The 16,978-nt window shown below is 35.8% G+C and overlaps 1 protein-coding gene across 1 annotated transcript in view; it reads left to right on the top strand.

Annotated features, from left to right (window-relative positions):
• The window catches only part of LOC134533969 (ski oncogene), a 371,182-nt gene that overhangs the window by 330,491 nt on the left and 23,713 nt on the right, over positions 1–16,978 (top strand). The window contains exons 3-4 of the mRNA XM_063371816.1: positions 8,586–8,784; positions 13,090–13,267. Of these exons, the coding sequence (XP_063227886.1) occupies positions 8,586–8,784; positions 13,090–13,267 (377 nt within the window). The remainder of the gene's footprint in view (positions 1–8,585; positions 8,785–13,089; positions 13,268–16,978) is intronic.

The raw sequence follows: 16,978 nt of genomic DNA, 5'->3' as shown, positions 1-16,978 counted from the left end.
CATAGATTGGCATACGGATTGGCATAGATTGACATGGATTAGCATAGATTGGCATGGATTAGGTTAGGTTAGCATAGATTAGCATATGGATTAGGTTAGGTTAGCATAGATTAGCATATGGATTAGGTTAGGTTAGATTAGCATAGATTAGCATATGGATTAGGTTAGGTTAGTTTAGTTTAGTTTAGTATAGTTTAGTTTAGTTTAGTTTAGTTGTTAGGTTAGGTTAGGTTTGGTTTAGTTTAGTTTAGGTTAGGTTAGGTTAGGTTAGGTTAGCATAGATTAGCATATGGATTATGTTAGGTTAGTTTAGTTTAGTTTAGGTTAGGTTAGGTTTGCATAGATTAGCATATGGATTAGGTTAGGTTAGTTTAGTTTAGGTTAGGTTAGGTTAGGTTTGCATAGATTAGCATATGGATTAGGTTAGGTTAGTTTAGTTTAGTTTAGTTTAGGTTAGGTTAGGTTAGGTTAGCATAGATTAGCATATGGATTAGGTTAGGTTAGGTTAGGTTAGGTTAAGTTTAGTTTAGTTTAGTTTAGTTTATTTTAGTTTAGTTTAGTTTAGGTTAGGTTAGGTTAGGTTAGCATAGATTAGCATATGGATTAGGTTAGGTTAGTTTAGGTTAGGTTAGGTTAGTTTAGGTTAGGTTAGGTTAGGTTAGGTTAGGTTAGCATAGATTAGCATATGGATTAGGTTAGGTTAGGTTAGGTTAGGTTAGGTTAGTTTAGGTTAGGTTAGGTTAGGTTAGGTTAGGTTAGGTTAGCATAGATTAGCATATGGATTAGGTTAGGTGAGGTTAGTTTAGTTTAGTTTAGTTTAGGTTAGGTTAGGTTAGGTTAGCATAGATTAGCATATGGACTAGGTTAGGTGAGGTTAGTTTAGGTTAGGTTAGGTTAGGTTAGGCGTGCGAAGGAAGTACCTACGGGCTCCGACCAACAGCGCTTCTCTGCTGTGAAGTATTAGGAGATCAGAACTTGAGAGGAGGTAGTAATAAAAACTTGCCGGTGCCGTTGCGCGTCGTGGAAGTAGAGCGCGCCAAAACACACGGTTGCCTGGCCGTATGTATCCGGCGTTCATAACACGTGTAGAAGTAGGCTTATATTCGTTACCTCCTGGCTGTTTATTACCGCCTAATACTTTTCATAGCGAGACGTCCTGGCGAGCTGGTCTGTCCGTCGTAACGGGACATTTTTTCGTGCGTACATGGCTGATGAACGTAACGGGACATTTTTTCTTGCGTACATGGTTGATGAATGTAACGGGACACTTTTTTCGTGCGTACATGGCTGATGAACGTAACGGGGCACTTTTTCGTGTGTGCATGGTCGAAGGAAGTGACATAATCCCTAATCCCCAGCCCCCAGCCCCTGTCCTCATACGAACCAAATCTATCTACTCACAATGTTCGTGGTGGCTGATTTACTTACGGTTGTAACTTGTACATTTATACATGACACAAACGCTCTCGAAGGATATTTATAATTTACTTAATCTGTGCACCCCAAATGGGATGACGGAATGGGCCGGAATTCAGTAAACAGAACAAAAGAAACACATATATATATATACACACACACACACACATATATATATATATATATATATATAGAGAGAGAGAGAGAGAGAGAGTCAATTGCAGGTTTCCTGACTTCAGAAAATATTATGCACGTGTCCTGTCTCACGAAAAGCCCCCACGCTCACAAGACGCTTGTCACCGAATAACGGTCGTATTCGTTTTACGCATCGACCTCTCGAAGCTATAAGCATCCCTTCTCAAATTTTAAATAAATACCACGTTGTTAATACACATATATTTTACTTTCTAACCTCCATAGTTTTATATGTAACTCCAATTGTCTCTTATTTAAAATATACTGATGTATTTATTAAAACTTCTAATTACCGTTAATTAACATTACAACTGTCCATGAAACACTATGGCCGCCGGCATTATTATTATCATCATCATATAGACACACTAGTTATTACTAGTACTCAAACTAGGTACACGACAGCAAGAATACACATCATTGTTATTATTACCTATATCTTAACGGGAAGACCCTTAATTTTATTTTGTTACTTAACAAATAAAACTTAAATTAATACAACAATACACTGCGAAGCTGACAAAGACGGCCCACGTCAGGGTATTTCAAATAACGCTAACCTAACCTAAACAACCTTTCATTATAGGATAACTTAACCTAAACTTCCATCCCGGAGAAAAAATAAAGAACTATTTTTCATAATTTCATCACGTTGACAAAGACTAAACTATTATTTGGTAAAAAACTGAATTTTCATCCCTGTGAACTTGAAGGCGTCCAATTTAATTCTTAGTATTATATAAGAGCGGTTTGACATGTACTCTATTAAAATAGAGCAGTTAAAAACTCCCAGTATTTCTAGAATTAGATAATGATTAACGTATGTATGTATAATTATCTCTCTTAAAAATATAAATATTAATGATGAGCTCAGTTCTAGTTAAAAATACAAAATAACTTTTCTCTTATATAAAACTTTATTTTAAAAATTTGATTTAATTTTAAAATGTAAATGATAGACATTTATGTATTACATGATACTAATCATTATTATATGTATATTTTCAATCATAAATCATATAAACACTCTTGCTTTCTATCGGCAAGTAGGTTATTAGTATCGTGTACGGCAATCCTGTACTTAGTAGAGATTACAGCAAATGCGTATTTTGGCTAACAGAAGTTGCCATGTTGGTTTCACTCAACGAGATGGAGCATAAGGTCTGTTTCTGGGCGAGGAGGTAAAGCCGAAACGGGAGAAGAAAATCAGTGAACCTAATGAACGAATTTATTTACGAATATATCAGCTGTACTTGCATTTTTAAAGCGCTGCAAATTTATGCATGATTGTGGAATGCAACGAACCTTCATGATGTTTAAATACAAAATACTTGAAAAAGTTTTTTTTGGAAAGAAAAATTCACGTCTACTCTAAATATTGCAGAAAAGACTTAATTATATTTTTATGACTTTTGCTGAAACAAATAAAAGCATATAGGCACTCTAAGAAGATATTAAATAAGAATATGAAAACACTGGAAAAATAACTTTCCACCATCAAGTATAATTATTATTTAATGTAGGTTTATTGTTCCATTTGGTCTAGTCTGTGTTTCATTTGTGTGTACTTTCATACCAGATTTTTCAGTAGCTGAGTAGTCTGCATATGCGCTTAATAAAAGTTGCATGGAATAAAAAATATCAGGTTTAACACAGTGAAGATACCACTTTTTAAATAAATAATGCTAAATGGAAATTCAATATTTGTTGTTGTTAGCTGTGACATAATACTATTGTCTTTAATAATACATAATAATGTTCGTAAACGAATATATAAACTTATTACAATTTTAATATCGTAAATTAAAAAAAATATATATTGAAATTTCCCTTTGAAAATAGTCTATTATATAGAAAAAGGACCTACAAATGTTTACGTGAATTGTGCACTTGACTACAGGGTTTTCTCCTAGAGGTCACGATGTAAACGTAAAAAAAGCTGGGTTTTGGGTTTATCAGTTTAAGACACAATCGACATAGTATTAACACATGGATAGTTATAGCGATAAGCACTTAGACAACACAGAACTAGCACAACAGACTGGCTACAGCAGAAATTTTATTCGTTTTAAAGCTGGAAATATTTATGTCCTTTAGTTAGTGGTATTACCAGAAAACAATCTACAGTAGCACAGGAATTGTGAAGTTAATTGCAAAATTTTTTTTTCTCCTTCGGAATATGGACCGTGATTTTTTTTTTTTTTAATTTTAGCATCACCGCGCAAACATAATTAACAAAAAAAAAATATTTTCGCCAGAGTCTAGTCAACAGACGCATTTATATATTTACTAAAATAAATCTCAAATGATGATGTATTATGTCGTACTGAGCTACTTATGGGCCGAAAAAATATCGTGATTTTAGCAATAACATAGTATTGTTACGAATGCAAACAGGTCCGCGACTCGCGCCAGGATAGGAGCTGGCTGGCGGCCCTGCCAGGCCACTGGTGTCATGTGACCTCCACTGACGTGAGGCATGCTACGCGTGCCTGGCTGGATTACAAGGGTCGTCGCTAACCCCCCTCTCACTCATCGTCAGGCCTCAGTGCCGTTATCTATCGCTGAGCGGCCTTGGGAATTCCGCGGACCGCCGCGCGGAGTGGCGATAATGAACGCCACCCTTCCCGACTGTTCGGGCGTCGGGTCGGCCTGGGATGACGTGACTAGTCACAGCTGCTCTCGCCGGTTTGAGAAGGTCGCCATACACAACTTGAGCCGCGACGCCGGTCTCTGTAGCAGTTCCGGGCTGATTCCGAAGGGAAGTGCGACATCGGTGAAGAGGGTGAGAGACCCATCCTGAGAGTGGCGCGACGCGGAGTTCCACTGAAACGGCAGAATGCGGCGACTGAGTGGCGCTATGCTGTGGTGTAGACATGCGTTTGGTAAGGGTAGAACCACTGTTGAGCCTAGCTCCAGTGAGGAGTGCGAACTGCAGAACTTGATAGACATTGAGTGACTTGAGGATAAACATTTTTAAGTGCTAGTGATTTGAGATCGGATATTTTTAAGGACAATTATTTATTATTTATGTAAATATTAGTCATCAATAAAACTGTAATAAATACTAATTGGACTATCCCTTACGCACCCAAATCACACAACATCATAGGTCGTAACATTTTGGTGTCGGAAGTGGGATAGCCATAATTAAAGAATTTAGGATTAGTTTATAGTGGATTAAAAATGAATTTATATTTTCTAGATTGCAATTAGTGCTAGGAACAGTAGTTAGTTTTGCTCGTAGTTGTAGTAAAGTTAGTTTTAAAAAAACATTAAAAAAAAGCAAACTAAAAAAAAAAGTAGAACATTTGAAAGAAAATTTGACAAACGAAGTGGGCAAGTAACACACAAGGACTGAAATCGATTTAGTAACTAAACATTTAAAGTTAGCAATTTTTTTATATTAAAAAAAAAATTCGGGATCTTTGGTCAAAAATTAAAGAATTTTAATTTTATATTCAAGGTCAAGGTGAAGGTCTTGGCCTTGACGGCTTAGGAGTGGCTTACTCTTAAAACTCTTAAGCCATTTTTTGAAAGTTTTGTTTTTTAAGGCAAAAGTGTTTTGAGGTATTTCGTATTCCAAATGTTTAATTTATGAGGATTGAAACGGAAAATTTTCCCTCAAAACGGAAATTTTTCCTTGAAATAGGGAAATTTCTAGGAATTTTGAGGTATTTTGAGTCATTTTTAAGGAATTTCGAGTCCAAGATGGCCGCCGTGACGTCAAAATCTAAGATGGTGGTCGGCACCTCTGCACATCAGCCTTGAGCCTCGGCCAATATGCCCTATTATATATTATTACAGTATATATTTTGTATTATTTTTTGGATGATAGTTGTCTAGTTAATATTGTTGAATAACTATAACTTATTAATACATCGATATAACTATCCATATGGCTTTACCTCCTCGCCCAGAAACAGACCTTATGCTTAGGGACCGGAAAAATTCGCGGGTTCAATGACCTGTAGGATGAACTCCATAGTTCTACGTACACTCGGTCAAATGCCACCCACTCATTGGCTGCTGTCTTGTGAGACGTCGCAACGTAGCAGCCTGTGATTCGATAAAGCTTTTAGTCGGGTGTTTCTCATTGGCCTAGAGTCATCCAGGTGAGTTGTGAGCCAATAGCAGAGGCAGCACTGAGGTATAACTATTTATATTTTAGCTTATCGCGAAATGAATTCGCGAATTTTTCCGGTCTCTACTTATGCTTCATCTCGTTAAGTGAAACCAACATGGCAACTCTGTTAGCCGAAATACGCATTTGCTGTAATCTCTACTAAGTACAGGAGTGCCATACACAATACTAATAACATACTTGCCGATAGATAATAGGAGTGCTTATAAGATTTATGAAGACAATTATACATTTAAAAATAATAGTAAATGTAATGTAATACATAAGTGTTTATGATTTACATTTTAGAATCTAATAATATAAAAAATTACTGTTTATATAAGAAAAAATCATTATATATTATAAAATAGTATTGAGCTCATTTAAATTTATGTATTAAAAAAAATTGGTTGTCTGTAAAGTCGGTTTACGGACGATAGTTTAACATGACAACGTCATAACAAAACATTGATGAAATGATTGCATACTTTTATGAATAAAATTTAATCATTTTATTTTAATAATAAAAGAATAAATACTTGAAATTATACTAGTAATCATATTTTTAAAATGCAAGAATAATTAACCTTTATTGCTGAAATTGTTGTTGTAATAAGCAATGAAAACCACATTAACTTTTCACTTCACTTTATAAACAGTCGACGAAACAGTTCACGTGTAGATGACTTGTAATTAATTTTAAAACCTGGCGTTTAGCTATAAAGTTTAAATATAATTATGAACAATTTTTCATATAAATAAACTGTAATCAAATATCTATTATCAATTATATGAATCACCATAATTTTTTAGTAAATTGTAACATAACCTATTATTACTGCACTCGCCGACAGATGCTACTTTTTTTAATAATAAAAGAATAAATACTTGAAATTATACTAGTAATCAGATTTTTAAAATGCAAGAATAATTAACCTTTATGGTCGAAATTGTTGTTGTAATAAGCAATGACAACCACAGATTAAAATTCGTCGAGAATATTTTACGTTTTTATGTCTTCCAGTACTCAAAATGATATGCAATTGTGGCCCCGGACACGAAATATTATTTATAATTCATTAATAATAACGCTCCTCGCGATAAACAAAGGAAAATGTGTATTAACGAGTGCCTGGTTCCTTCGGAAGGGAATAGATAGTGCGATTCGTTCGGTTCGCATCCGTCATCGTAGATGACAGCACCGTAGGGGAATAATATTATTTCGTTTTTATAATACGATTTTATAACAAATACTCATCCCAAATACACCAAACGTATTTATAATGTGTTACAATATATTGTTTAAAACATTGTGCAAAAGATCCCGGGTGTAATTTGAATTATTATGTGTAACTGTAAAACACCATTGTTCGTACAAAAACGTTTTTGAAAATTCAATATTACTTTTAAATAACCGTACCGATTTTGCTGAGGACGATCGTTAAATTACATAATATTAATAATTCAAACGACGAAAACATGATTGAAAAGTCAAATCGATGGTTGTACCAATCGAGTGGAAGAGAGATAGATGCGGCGCAAGCGTACAATGAGCGTAACGGGACACATCGTAGTGGGACAATGTGCGTTACGGGACACTTTTTCGTGCGTGCAGCCGGCGTTCATCGATTTGTTAGACGTTGTCACGTCAATAAAAATTATTCAAATTTATTCATAAAAGTATGCAATCATTTCATCAATGTTTAGTTATGACGTTGTCACGTTAAACTATCGTCCGTAAACCGACTTTACAGACAACCAATTTTTTTTATTGCACGCATTACTTTTTCTCTTATTAAATTTTTTCCACGAGTGAAATCAGTTCACACTTGTCAGATCAAATCATTGACAGTTTTACGCATTTTAACTGCGTATATGCGAAAGAATTTATTAATTTTATTTTTATTTTACAATTTCAGTGGTAGGGGGTTGGTAACCTTAACGTCTTGCGACTTCCCGTGCTTTGTTAAACGCGACGGTATTGCGTTTATTAACGTGTGGGATGTCCTTCGTAGGAGGGTACGTAGAATTTCGTTTCGGGAAAAAAGGGGGCTGGAGTGTATAGATCCACTTTGCCCTCTTATTGGTTTCCAGTTTTTTTTCTCCCATTTTGTTGATGTTTCGGGGAGGGGGGGGGGGGGTGGGCATGTTCCCACGACTTTAGGCAGGAGCATACGCAGAATTTCCGTTTGGAATCACTTTTACCCGCCGTTTGCTTTCAATTTTTTTTTGTTGGTGGGAATGATAACACAGATAAAAAAGATTGTTTGAATCAAACAAATATTTGTTTATATGTGGCGAAACAAACATTTCCTTCCTGTAACAAAAATATTTTGTCAGCTTGACCAATCTTGGTGAGTAACAAAATTGATTAGTTAGGCCTACACCTAACCAGAATATACATTTTGAGTTGACAAAATCATTTTGTTGGGTCGACGGTATCTTTCCTACTGCAAAATATTTTTGTTTGAATTAACAAATTACATTTATTTCGCCATATCGTCGCCTGAGAATTGGAGTGTTCTATGTCCATTGAAGTCGGAACTGAGATATAAGCATTTGAAAGTTCAAACAACTATGAATATCATGACATAGAACAAAATAATATTGGTCTTAAATTAAGAACAAACATTTTTATGTGCGTAGACGTGTGTGGATATAGTACAAATGAATACTAATATTAATTTCGTGTCCATAGCAATAAAAAACCTAAAAAAAAAAAAGTGGACATAGAACACTCCAATACTCAGGCGACGATATGTAAACAAATATTTTGTTGGGGCAAACAAACCTTTTCTCTCGGTGGTAAGATGTTCGTGTTTGGAGGGTGGTTCGCGCGTGGTTTCCGCAGCGGCCTGGGGACCGCGGTGCCGGCGTACCTGAGCCACAGCCCGCCGGTGCTGCTGCACCCGGAGCGCGTGGTGCCGCTGTCCGAGTCGGAGCGCTTCGAGCGCAGCTACCAGCCCAACGTGGCTCTGGCGCCGCTGCCGCCGCACCTGAGGCCGCGCCAGGACGCCGCCGCCGCCGCCGCCGCCAGGCCCGAAGTGCCGGTGCGTCTGCCGCCCGCGCGGTCACGTGAGTCGGGCTAGACGAGCAGGGGCCCACAGCAACGAGCTCCTTCAGACACCCAGCTTCCGATTTGTGGGGGGACTAACTGCCTGCCTCTCGGGTCTCACACGCCATCTTGATTATTATTTATTTTTTGACGTGACAACGTCTGATAAAACCGATGAACGCCGCCGGCTGCACGCACCGGAAAAAAAAGTGTCCCGTTACGTCCATCTCATCGTACGCTTGTGCCGCATCTTATCTCTCTTCCACCTCGATCGGAACAAACCATCGGTTTTGACTACTTTTTCCGAGGCGCGTTAAAAACTTGGAACACTCCCATTCGTTTCCCCTACTTTTTCCCATCATCGTCCTATCCTTCACAGAATGACGCAGATTGGAAGAAGTTAAATAGCAAACATGTATAAAAGTTGTGGTTAAAAAAATCTCTTCGTTGAAGTAATAAACATATTTGAATTTAATGAGTGCAAATAAAAGTAAATTTATCAATTAAAATGTAGATTTAATTTCACTCCTTTGTATTCATACAAAATAGTGATAATTCAATAAAAATGATTCAATTTTATTCATAAAAGTATGCAATCATTTCATCAATGTTTTGTTATGACGTTGTCACGTTAAACTATCGTCCGTAAACCGACTTTACAGACAACCAATTTTTTTTTTTTTTTTTTAGTAATTAAATTTATTCAATCTGCCCACTTGGCCGAGTAGCTAGGGCCAGGAGGACGTACCATAATTTAGGCTATGTCTGTTACACATACTACTTTTATCACATCAGTCTACCAAAATTCTTGTAAAAACGTACAGTATTTATCAGGTATACCGGAAAAGTGAGTTAGTTCGGCTTCACTACCCCGTACTAGCGTGTCTGGCTTGCTGGTCGGTGAGGCGATGTTTCGAACCTCCCTGGGTTCAGGCCTGGGCGTTTGTGATGTCCTTTTCCATTGCCTTTCCATCCTGCGGAAGGCGATGGAAAACCACTGCAGGATCATTCTGCCTCGGCAGGCGTAGGGTCGTCACGGATGTCATCACCATGCTCACAACGCCCAGCAGTGGGTAAATCGACTCATCATCACTTTTATTCAAGGGCTGTTTCAAAAATGTTAATACATCGCTTGCATTTTTTTTTTGTTTTGCCACAAATATTTTCAAAAGATATTCACTTAATGTAACATTGTGGGTGCAAAAAGGCGCACAAGTCTTTGTAATCATTTATGGCCCGAATTTATTCATCCATGTTATTACAACTAGTGAATATCTGTTGAAAAATATTTGTAGCAGAAAACAAATGTAAGAGAGATATTGAGATTAGGTAATGGGGCCTGACAAAATTAATTGTCCCCTCTCCGTACCCTTTGTTTTTCTTGATGGCCCTGTGTGTCAGGCAGGCTGGATTTTGCATTCTGTACATAATGCCATCGTCGGTTTATACCTTGCTGACGTAACTGCCGAAACTGCCAAATTCATCTCGTGTACACAAAGCTGTGTCATTTGGTTTAATACCATAATGTTTGATGCCACACAGTATGCACAAAGGCTTAGTAAGATAGGAAAGGTCGCATCATGCATGAATGACGAGAATATAAAAACAATAATAGAATCTGTAGGACATGACAGAATTCTATGGAGTGGTTTTGGTTGGATAGATATTTTCATTACGGAGACCTGAATGTACAGAAATAGTCAATACAGTTTATAGTTAAAAAAATCTTGCAACTGTTCGTCATAAAGTAAGGGCTTGAAACAGAATATAAAATTGGCTGTAAAATTATTAAAATCATATAAGAAAAGTTTTTATGGTAATAAAATTTTATAAATGAAATATATTTCAATTTTAAAACTTATTTTACATTTTACTATGCAATAATTGTAAATGAAAATCCTTGAAATATATTTACTATTGACCAATCATAAACCAGTGATAGGCCAAAATTACTGTATCACAGTTTTAGTCTTTGTTTAGAACAAATATTTGATAAAAAAAATATTAAGTAAGGTTGCACAATATCAGAACACTGGACTTATTTTAAGATGACCCAAACGGATTTAGGATTGGCATGTGTCATCCATTGGCGTAGCTGTGTTCATAAAGTTGGGGGGGACAAATAATGATTTTGATGTCATGTAAACCCATTCCCCTCTTACTAAGACGGGGGGGTCCGGGAGTCCTTCACAGGAAAATTTTGATTTTAAAATTGCAAAATAGCGCTTTTTAAGCAGTTTTTGTATCTAACCATTGGATACATCGATGTTATAATTATTATTGTTTCCTTAAGATAAAATTATATGAGTGAAGAAATTACAAATAAAGTTGGGCAGGATAATATTATAAAATAAAAATATCACGGTCTAGAAAGTTGGGGGGGACAGTCCCCTCCACTCAAAAAGTTCAGGGGGACACGTCCCCCCTGTCCCCCCCGGTTCCTGCGCCCCTGGTGTCATCCTCAAAATCATTTAAAACAGATGCTGGGGTGGTTCCTTTCCAAAGGCCTTGCCCAATTATTTTGAGTCTACCAGAATGTCTTTTCTGTGTCTGTACACAGATTTAGACTGATGGACTTTGGCAAGAAATGGTAGACTCAGACAGGGGCGGCTCCAGACCGGGGCAAGCTGGGCAACCACTCAGAGCCCCGCTTCTAGAGGGGCCCCACAACGGACTTTTCATTTTTCTTTTCCTCTTTCATCTGTTCTTGTGTAAAATATTTATGGCAATTAATGGGAAAATGAAGAATTAAATTGTTACTAGCAAATTATTTTAAGTGCTGGTCAATACCTTTTGATTTCAATTGAGTTTTAATAATTTCACATTTGAAAAACTTTCCAAATTTATTTTCCCATATATAATGATGTATTTAACCTGAATTTGATTGTCACAAGTTATAATTTCAACCCAAGTGTAATTTAAAAGGAAAAGGATATTGAAAATTTTTAAGATATATTAGAAAATCATCGTCGAAAGTTTCAAGTTGGCTTAAAAATGTTTTAAAGATCTTATTTTTCAAATTTTCCTATGTAGGACTCCCCGAACCCACATCCCCTGTATCTCTGGGGTTATTTTATATCTTCATCCACCCCAGGGCCATCCTGGTAAAGCCCTTTTCAAAAATATTAGGGTCTCGCATAAATAGCCCAGGGCTCCGCAGAGTCTAGAACCACCACTGACTACAGGTTATAGGTTTCTAAAATTTCTTTATGTCTCTCCGCTGGTCAGTGGGCATACTTTTGAATAAATTATTAACCATATTTTCATTTTTGTGTATAAGCCCTTGAAATATATCACCTCTGATATTTTTGTAGAAAAATAATTAGTCTTACTGTGAAGAATAATTTTAAAAGTGGCCGTTCGTTCCCAGCTTTGTCACAAATCTGTCCCCGAAAGATTATCATTGGAGGTATTGCAATCAAGTTAGAAAATTACTAATGATCATTGTACGTGACTTCTAGTGGTCTATGAATTTTCATCACGCCATGAACAAAAAAGCTATCATGCTTCTCCTGGAATGTCAATATTATCATCTAAAATCAAAATTATTAGGATTGCAAATTTAGTTGTTTTTTCAGTTCATTGGATAATCTATTTCTTGTATAAGAATGATTTTTTTTAAAGTGTATCTTTAAGCTCCAGCTTCTCTTCACTTCAAATCAACAACATGACATCTGGTGGCCCATTCTGTCATAAAAATGTACTTATAAACATTATTATTGTAAGAGACTCAAAGCCTACAGATTGCTTTGGTTTTTTGTCTGTGCTTTTTCTTAAGCTTCCCTTTGTGAGAAATAAACTCAAAATTATTTTCCATAAATTATAAGAGGTAAGATTAAATAATAGAGCAATCTTGGTTTAATTATTATTTTACCATGGTATAGGGCATAAAGAATAATCGTGCACTGGCACAAAATGGTTAATTAAAAATAATTTGTTATTAAATACATGTTTATTGTAACATAACATAGATTGCTTTTATTATCAGGGATTTGCTACAGTAATGTTCAATTATTGAGTATTTAATGGTTTATTTGCGTAAATGCCAAATAACTGTACGTTTACACACCATGATTCATCATGGTGCATGGTACACTAAGCTCAATAATAACAAAAGTGCCATGATAAGGTACAATTGCCATGATAATGGGACAATCGCCATAAAAATGGTATACGGGCCATGTTAATGGTTCAAGTACCATTATAATGGTACTTGGCTTGTATCTGGTTTTGAGTTTTGGGGGGGGGGGGGGGGGGAAACGATTCAGAATGAAATGTTGCATTCAGCCAACTGTTTCAGGCGAAGGCACAAGACATCCACACGGAGGTGGAGACGAAGCCATGGCCTGGGAAGAATTCCCCTGCAGCTACAGTACCTGGCACCCTAGCGACATCCAATAACAGCACAGGGTACAACCCCGAGATCGAGCTGTCGACCGACACCGACGACAGCTCTCTGGACATTGCCACAGAAACAGGTGCGCTCCTGAACTTGAGTTGCAGCCGGCGGCGGAAGTACTGGAACGGGTCTCATTACGTGTGAGAGACAGAGTGAGGACGAACTCTGTACAAGTTTTTATTTTCTCTCTTGCCTGCTAACGACTTAAAGAAACTGTTGTTGGTTGTCGCTTCCTGATTATATCTTTTGATAACCAGCCTTCAGCATGTGAGAAAAATTCCAATGTGGTGGAGAGACAAGTGAATTGTGATGTGTGTGACACATGCAAACTTTTAATTTTCTATTCCATCGTCAATAGCATTTATTATTTACAAGTCAGTTAGGAAGCTGAAGATAACGATAAGCTTGAGAAAATACGCTAGACTAATACCGGAAAGGAAGAACTTCCGATGTAAAAATTCCATTTGTTTTGAATTGATGATATCAAGATTATTGCAATGAATACTTATCAATCTTTTCTCCAGGTAAAATGTTTAAAAGTACCGTGCTGTTAAAAACAGTTATGTCATATCAAAGTGTAAACTGTCTTGTCATAAAATATTCTACAATGAAAGGTCTCACTGCAATATTTTTGTTTGTAACGTTCTGTTATCCAAGAGTTGCCTCCTCTCGTTCATAATTTTTTCAGGTGTATTCCGGATGTTAACCTGCTCGCTGGGTCGTGATAAAAGTTTAACTGAATACCATTATTTAGACATACGCTAAAGCAATTTTGCACCTTTTTTTCATGGAAAAATTGAAATTTTGCAAAATAAGAAATAAAAATGAAAACATAAACCCACAGAGAACAAGCCTAAATTAGCTGATGTCAAACAGATGGGCCCAACGATGAAATAAACAGTTATTATGGACAATAGAATGACAGCACATATGAACACATTCAAACTTCAAATATCAGACAGCACAAGTATTCTGTGGAAGGAATTTAGTCATGAAATAATTTACAGCCCGGATGAACACAATGTGCTAACAACGACGAGACAGTTTCAGGTCAGTTGTTAACCCACTGTGTTTGTCTGTGTGTTAATTTTTTTGTCACTAAATTCCTTCCATGGAATTCTTGTGCTGTCTGATATATTAAAGTTTAAATATGTTCATCTGTGCTGTTTTTGTGTTGTCCATAATAACTATTAAGTTTCAACGTTGGGTCTATCTGATCAATTTAGGCTTGTTCTTCGTTTGTTTATGTTTTCTTTTAGGTAGATTTCAAAGAAATACTACCTATTGCAGCTGTTACCATGGTACGACTTCCGAAAAAAATGTTATATAGTTTTTTTTTTTTACGCAATAACTGCCACAATTTTTCGTAAATCACTTCCAAACAAATACATAAAATCGTGAAAAATCTTGGTTGAGTTCATTAATGGGCAATATCTGTCCAAAGAGGTAGAAATGTGGAAGGTTTATTGAAAAACAAAAAAAAAATCGCTGTAACTGCCATGATATGGAAAATACCACATCCGTTTGAACGTATTATAACTTGTAAAAGTAATTCGAAAATCTTTTGTCTCAAGTATTTTTTGATACGACCAACCATAACTGCAAGGGGTTGATAAAACAAGGGTTGGAGGATGTAAAAAAATCATAACTCCCTTCGTAGGCACAACATCGAATTTGTACAAATTATCTAGTAATCTTATAATTTTTATCTAAAATGTTTGTCAAAAATAATTTTTGATTAAACCAAACATTGCTGCAAGGGGTTGAAAAAATTAGGCGTAGAATTAAATCACAGCCTGCAGGCGTAGGTAGATAATGAATTTCCTATTTCATCTGGAAATATTTTGGAAACTTCTAGAAAATTCAGAAAAAATTTAAGAACTTAATGTACATAATATATTTATGTTCTCTAATATTAAAAAAATGATTGATTAAACATTTTCTCATTTTAAATGCAGCAAAAATATTATGAATGTTTTAAACTCAATGCATCCAGCATTGAATAGCTTAGAACAAATTACATATTATGCCAACTAAGATAATTATTCAATTTCTTTACCTTAAAAAACTATTTTTAATCCCTTGCATCAATAACGTGTTCTTATAAAAATTTACTTTGCACCATGGTTTAAGTTAGTAATAAGATGGTTTAAAATAAATTTGAATGGATTTGATACTAAGAAAGTTTTGAATTTTTTAAAATTTCAACCCCTGATTTTATGGTAATAATTCATTTCATCAAAAATTGTTTCAGCCATAGTTTTAGACAAAGTTTAGGATTTATACAATAAATTATTACAGATTTGATAGTATACTTTCCAACCTTTTTATTTCCACCCCTTGAGTACCTAATGGCTGGTTAGATAAAAATTTATTTTAACAAAAGTTTTAGACAATATTTAGAAAGTTAAACAAGAATAAAAATAGATTCAGTAGCTTACATGTTAGTGAAGTTTTATTTACTTTCTTATTCTAATCCCAGGTTTTTCTTGCCCCTTGCAATAATTGTTTTTATTATCAAAAAGTGTTTCAGGTAAAAGTGTTTTAGATAATGATTATAAGGTTTACAAACAATTTGAACAGATTTAATATTGTTATTACGAAGGGAGTTATTAATTTTTTTGTCACTAAACCCCTGTTATTTTCCACCCCTTGCAGTCTTAGTTGGTCATATAAAAAATTATTTCAGACGGATGTTGTAGATAATAACTTAAAGTTTTACAATAAAACATTTCGGATTTAATAGTATACATGGTATGGAAATTATGAATTTTTTTTTAAACCTCCATTTATTTTTTCAACCCCCTGCACCAATATTTAGTCTTATCAAAAAGTTTTTTCGGACAAAAGTTTTGGATAAAAATTATAAGATTAACATACATTTACTGGGAGGGGGGGGGGGAGATGAAAAATGTGCAAAATATAGTGAATACAGTACACGTTACTGTGTGAGAAGCCACGTCGCCTACAGCTACTACTGTAGGCCCATATGTCAGTGTGTTAGTGTTGTGTTGATGTGTAACATCTTTAGCTCACAGTTTACACAATTTGGTGGGAGTAATTTCATGAACGCGACGGAAGTCAACGATCGGAAATGTGTAACATCCAAGGTGCTGCAATCTGTGGCGGTTGGCGCGAACCACAGTTCACAGATACAAAGGGGAAACTTTATATTACTAACTATTTTAAATGAATTTTAGCCAGATGGGCAGTATTTTAATAAAATCCTTGTTGAATATCAGGTTCAAAGCCGGGGTTTAGTATGTTTAGTAATGATTCAATAGTCGCATAGCTGCTCCGGCAACAATTCCTAGTGGCGGGATTCGGTAACTAAGCGTGATTCACGTCCAGAAATGTAGTACACAGCAGTAGCTCAGCAGGTAATTATACGGTGTTCAAGTATCGTACTGTAAGAGCACGTGAATTTGCTTGTTGCTGAAATCAGATGTTTCACATCACTGGCGAGTACTGAAAGACTCTCTAATGTTTTTAGACGTGACAACGTCTAATAAATCGATGAACGCTGGCTGCACGCACGAAAAAGAGTCCCGTTACACACATTGTTCCGTTATGCTGTGTCCCATTATTCTCATTGTTCCGTTACGCTGTCGGCGAGTGCAGTAATAATAGGTTATGTTACAATTGACTAAAAAATTATGGTGATTCATATAATTGATGATAGATATTTGATTCCAGTTTATTTATATGAAAACTTGTTCATAATCATATTTAAACTTTATAGCTAAATACCAGTTTTAAAAATTAATTACAAGTCATCTACACGTGAACT

Source organism: Bacillus rossius, chromosome 7 (genome assembly GCF_032445375.1).
Source record: "Bacillus rossius redtenbacheri isolate Brsri chromosome 7, Brsri_v3, whole genome shotgun sequence".
Classification (NCBI taxonomy): Eukaryota; Metazoa; Arthropoda; class Insecta; order Phasmatodea; family Bacillidae; genus Bacillus; species Bacillus rossius.
Note: the sequence above shows the minus strand (reverse complement) of the source record. Positions and strands in the feature narration are given on the sequence as shown.